Source organism: Otolemur garnettii, unplaced genomic scaffold, assembly GCF_000181295.1.
Source record: "Otolemur garnettii isolate 467f Iridium unplaced genomic scaffold, OtoGar3 scaffold00310, whole genome shotgun sequence".
In the NCBI taxonomy this organism is placed as follows: Eukaryota; Metazoa; Chordata; class Mammalia; order Primates; family Galagidae; genus Otolemur; species Otolemur garnettii.
This window is the reverse complement of record NW_003852705.1, coordinates 482,659-487,765: the sequence shown is the minus strand read 5'-3', so window position 1 is coordinate 487,765 and position 5,107 is coordinate 482,659. Positions and strand designations below refer to the sequence as shown.

Here is a 5,107-nt window from a genome sequence, read left to right as displayed (position 1 = left end):
CCCGCCACAACGCCCGGCTATTTTTTGGTTGCAGCCGTCATTGTTGTTTGGCGGGTCCGGGCTGGGGATTCGAACCCGCCACCTTAGGTGTACGTGGCTGACGCCTTAGCCGGTTGAGCTATAGGCGCCGAGCCTAAAAAAGAAATCTTATGAAAAAAGAAATTAATATTGTGCTATGCTACTGGGTGTGGTGGCTCATGCCTGTAATCCTAGCACTCTGGGAGGCTGAGGTGGGTGGATTGCCTGAGCTCCGGAGTTCAAGACCAGCCTGAGCACGAGCGAGACCTCATCTCTAAAATTAGCTGGGTGTTGTGGCAGGTGCCTGTAGTACCTGCTTGGGAGGCTGAGGCAAGAGGATTGCTTGAACCCAAGAGTTTGAGGTTGCTGTGAGCTAAAATGCCTCAGTACTCTACTGAGGGCAACCAAGACACTTTCTATCAAAAGAATAAAAATGTATGTTATGCTTCCTCTTCCCAGCGCACATACAAAGCCAGTATAGTTTTCAGTGGAAACGTTTTACTTTTGGAAGCATTGATAAAGGTATGTGAATCATAGGCAAAGAACTTTGGAACACTGGGTTAATCATAAATGGTAATGTAGGTTAACAGTTCTAGTTATTTAGGAAGCATTTAGTAATGATGATCATCATGTTTTATGGCATTTAGATAATTTCTGAGTGAAAAGTACAATACCTATTCTTCAACGTCTAGGCACAGAAATGTAAAATTCCATTTTGTGCAAGTCTCTTACCACTAACAAGGCACTATCATCAGTGTGCTGAGACCTTCGGGATGGGAAGGGATACTGGAGAGATGGAGAAAAATGAAGCAATGTCAAAAACAAACTATGTACATATGTAATACATTTCACAAATACACACACCAAGAGAAAAACACAGACATACTTTCAAAGATGCTGACATCTAGGGCCACATTCACAATCATCTGGAAATAATGTATTATAACAACAAGTTCATTTTGAGTACTAATTTTTTTTCAAGCAGTTTAAATAACTTCAAATCTGATCTTACCGCCTAAAACCTTCCAAAGCAAAGGGAACAGGAATTATTCTCAGTTCACAAAAGAGAAAGTTGAAGTACAGATGTAACAATAGAGAATTTGTGGTCACGTAGTGAGCCAGTGACACATGATAAACTCCAGAACTATGATTTCTAGACTAGGCATCTCTTCATTACTTTTCCCAGATGAAACATAAGTACAATCGAAAAGTTTAAAATTGTATAAGTTATTTTCTTTTTTTTATTTCTTGAGAGAGTCTCACACAGTCATCCTTGAGTTGAGTGCCATGGCGTTAATAGCTCACAGCAACCTCAAACTCTTCCGGCTCAAGTTATCCTCTTGCCTCAGCCCTCCAAGTAGCTGGGACTACAGGTGCCTGCCACATGCCTGACTATTTTTTAGAGACAGGGTCTCCCTCTTGCTCAGGCTAGTCTCAAACTCCTGAGCTCAAGCAATCTGCCCACCTTGGCCTCCCAGAGTGCTAAGATTACAGACATGAGTTACCTCACCTGAGCTGTATAAGTTATTTTCCTTTGAAGTTTTAGGGAATAAATTATTTGAGAGTGACCATCAGAAAAGAAATGCTGGGGTAAAAAAGACAAAAATATAAAAAATAAAATTTATTAAATTTTAGTTGTCAGAGTTTGTATAAATTATTACCATGTGAAGAAAAGATGACAAAAAGTGCTTAAGTCACTCTTTCAGGTGTTATACCAATACATGTTTTCATATAAATAAAAATAGCTATTATAGGTCCAATGGTACTTAAAGAATACTTTTATTATACACAACTTAAAACATTCCAAGGCTCGGCATCTATAGCTCAACCAGCTAAGGCGCCAGCCACGTACACCTCAGGTGGTGGGTTTGAATCCCCAGCCCGACCCACCAAACAACAATGATGGCTGCAACCAAAAAATAGCCGGGCGTTGTGGCGGGCGCCTGTGGTCCCAGCTACTTGGGAGGTGGAGGCAGGAGACTCGCTTGAGCCCAGGAGTTGGAGGTTGCTGTGAGCTATAATGCCATGGCACTCTACCCAGGGGGACAGCTTGAGGCTCTGTCTTCAAAAAAAAAAAAAAAACATTCCAAGCAATCTACTTTCTATACTAAAAACATCTGTGCTTTAAAAACACTGTGCAGGGTGGCACCCATAGCTTAGTGGGTAGGGTGCCAGCCACATACACCCAGGTTGGTGGGTTTGAACCTGGCCCAGGCCAGCTAAACAAAAATGACAACTGCAACACAAAAATAGCCAGGTGTTGTGGTGGGCACCTGTAGTCCCAGCTACTTGGGAGGCTGAGGCAAGAGAAATGACTTAAGCCCAAGAGTTTGAGGTTGCTGTGAGCTGTGAAGCAACGGCACTCTACCAAGGGTGACATAGAGAGACTCTAACTCAAAAAACTAACAAAACAAAACACTGTGCAGGCGGGGCAAGGTGGTTCGAGGTTGTAATCCTAGCACTCTGGGAGGGCAAGGTACCAGAATCACTTGAGCTCAGGAGTTCTAGACCAGTGTGATCAAGAATGAGAGACCTTGTTTCTACTAAAAAATAGAAAATTTAGCTATGCATGGTGGTGGGCACCTGTAGTCCCAGCTACTCTGGGGGCTGAGGTAGGAGGATCACTTGAACCCAAGAGTTTGAGGTTGCTGAAAGGTAGGCTGATGCTAAGGCACTGTAGCCTAGGGTAACAGTGTGAGAAACTGTCTCCCCACCATCATCAAAAAAGAGGAAACTATAAACAAATAAATACTAAAAATATTGTCCAAAAACTGATGTTTATAAAGTCCCATATGTTGGGCTTTCAAATAACTTAACAAAAAGCAAAGCCAGGGCAGCGCCCATGGCTCAATGAGTAGGGCACTGGCCCCATATACCAAGGGTGGTGGGTTTGAACCCGACCCTGGCCAAACTGCAACAAAAAATAGTCAGGCATTGGTTGTTGTGGGCGCCTGTAGTCCCAGCTACTTGGGAGGCTGAGGCAAGAGAATCGCCTAAGCCCAAGAGCTGGAGGTTGCTGTAAGCTGTGAGCTGTGTTGCCATGGCTCTCTACCAACGGTGACAAACTAAAACTGTGTCTCAAAAAAAAGCAAAGTCAAAATTCATACAAAACAATGACTTTATATATTTTTAAAAGTAATGATCATAAATTGAAAAACTTGAAAATAAAGATAAAGGGAAAATAAAGCCAGGTTTGGTGGCTCACAACTGTAATCTTAGCACTTTGGGAGGCCAAAGTAGGTGGACTGCTTGGGCTCAGGTGTTTGAGACCAGCCTGGGCAAGAGCATGACTCCATCTCCACTAGAAAGAGCAAAACTAGCCAAGTGTCATGGTGGGGTGCCTATAGTCCCAGCTACTCAGAAGGCTGAGGTGAGTGTATCACTTGAGCCCAAAAGTTTGAGGTTACCATGAGCTAAGATGATGCCATGGCTCTCTACCAAGGGATGACAGAGACTCTGTCTCAAAAAAAGGAAAAAAGATAAAGAAAAAATGGTTACTGAGAAAGCCAACTACAAGAAAGATTCATTAAGCGTCATCTGAATAGATCATATAAGTGTGTAAATTTTACAAAAGTCAAGCAATTAATTGTATACATTAACTTGTATAGAAAATATACTATTTGACAATATGCAATAAAGTGTACAAAGTGTAACTGGTAACACTTTGCAGATGCAGGAGTGTCCACCTGTGGCCAACTGGTTATATGCCACATGCAGATTATGTGAGAACTTTCTGCTTATCTATGATGGCAGATACCAGGAAAATGATGGACAGAACTTTGTTTTTGTTCATCAGCTTTCACTAGTGTTTGTATACTTAATATGTGGCCCAAGAAAACTCTTCTTCCAATGTGTGGAAGAGAAGAAAAAAGTTTTAACAGCCCTGATAGTTCTTTTTCTTAATACTGATACCATTTACCCATACCTGATATAGCTGTCAGGACTATTACTAAACAGTATCATTGAAAACGGATAAGAGGTGGAAGGTGCCTCTGGTGGGGGTGGGAGAGGGAATATAATTTCTATATGGATGTATGTAGATGAAAAAAGGCCCAGTGCACAGATTCTCATAAGTTCCTTTGGTCTATACCTTCTTCCTCATAAGAGAATTTTCTGAAGGGAAAAAAAATATGGCAATATTCTGATTGCTGAAAATTAAATAATCACATGCAAAAGTGAACTGGAGGTAGGCAGAAAAATAAATCACATGCAGTACATTTCATTTCCATTGCAAAAATAATAAATTCCAAAGAAAAGGTGATCATATAGACTTACCTCATCATCTAAAGGGGGTTGTTGTTTTTGTGGACTTTGTGATGCTTTTTGCTATACATCCCCAACCCCCCCCACAAAAGAGAAGTTGGTTAGAATCTGAAACAGTGAAAATAATAGATTCTATATTTACTAAAATAGTAACATCAATTCCTTCATTTTTTTTTTTTTTGAGGCAGAGTCTCACTATGTCACCCTCAATAGAGTACCATAGTATCACAGCTCACAGAAACCTCAAACTCTTGGGCTTAAGCGATTCTCTTGCCTCAGTCTCCCAAGTAGCTGGGACTGCAGGCACCCGCAAGAACGTCCGGCTATTTTGTTGTTGTTCTCATTGTTGTTTAGCTGGCCCGGCCAAGTTCAAACTCGCCACCCTCAGTGTATGTGGCTGGTGCTGTGATCACTGTGTATGGGTGCTAAGCCAATTCCTTCATTTCTTATAATATAGCACTTTCCTTTTTTTTTTTTCTTGAGATAGAGTCTGACTATGTCGCCCTTGGTAGAGTGCTATGGTGTCACAGCTCACAGCAACCTCAAACTCCTAGGCTCAAGTAATTCTCCAGCCTCAGCCTCCCAAGTAGTTGGGACTACAGGCACCCACCACAACACCTGGCCATTTTTTTTTGTTGTAGTTGTCATTGTTGTTTGGCAGGCCCAGGATGGGTTTGAACCTGCCAGCCCTGGTGTATGTGGCCGGCGCCCTAGCTGCCGAGCCACAGGTGCCCAGCCAATATAGCACTTTTCTAAATTTTTTTTTTTTTTTTTTTTTTTGAGACAGAGCCTCACCCCCCCCCCCCCCCCCCCACCCCCGGGCCCC

General features: G+C 42.3%; 1 protein-coding gene across 3 annotated transcripts in view; it reads right to left on the bottom strand.

Annotated features, from left to right (window-relative positions):
- LRCH3 (leucine rich repeats and calponin homology domain containing 3) overlaps positions 1-5,107 on the bottom strand; it is a 126,981-nt gene that overhangs the window by 33,620 nt on the left and 88,254 nt on the right. For 2 of the 3 annotated variants that reach the window (XM_023509011.1, XM_023509012.1), the window contains exons 13-14: positions 4,294-4,344; positions 751-804 (exon numbers count right to left, since the gene is read on the bottom strand). The exons of the other annotated variant lie outside the window; for it this stretch is intronic. In XM_023509011.1, the coding sequence (XP_023364779.1) occupies positions 751-804; positions 4,294-4,344 (105 nt within the window). The remainder of the gene's footprint in view (positions 1-750; positions 805-4,293; positions 4,345-5,107) is intronic. 3 annotated transcript variants of the gene reach the window in all.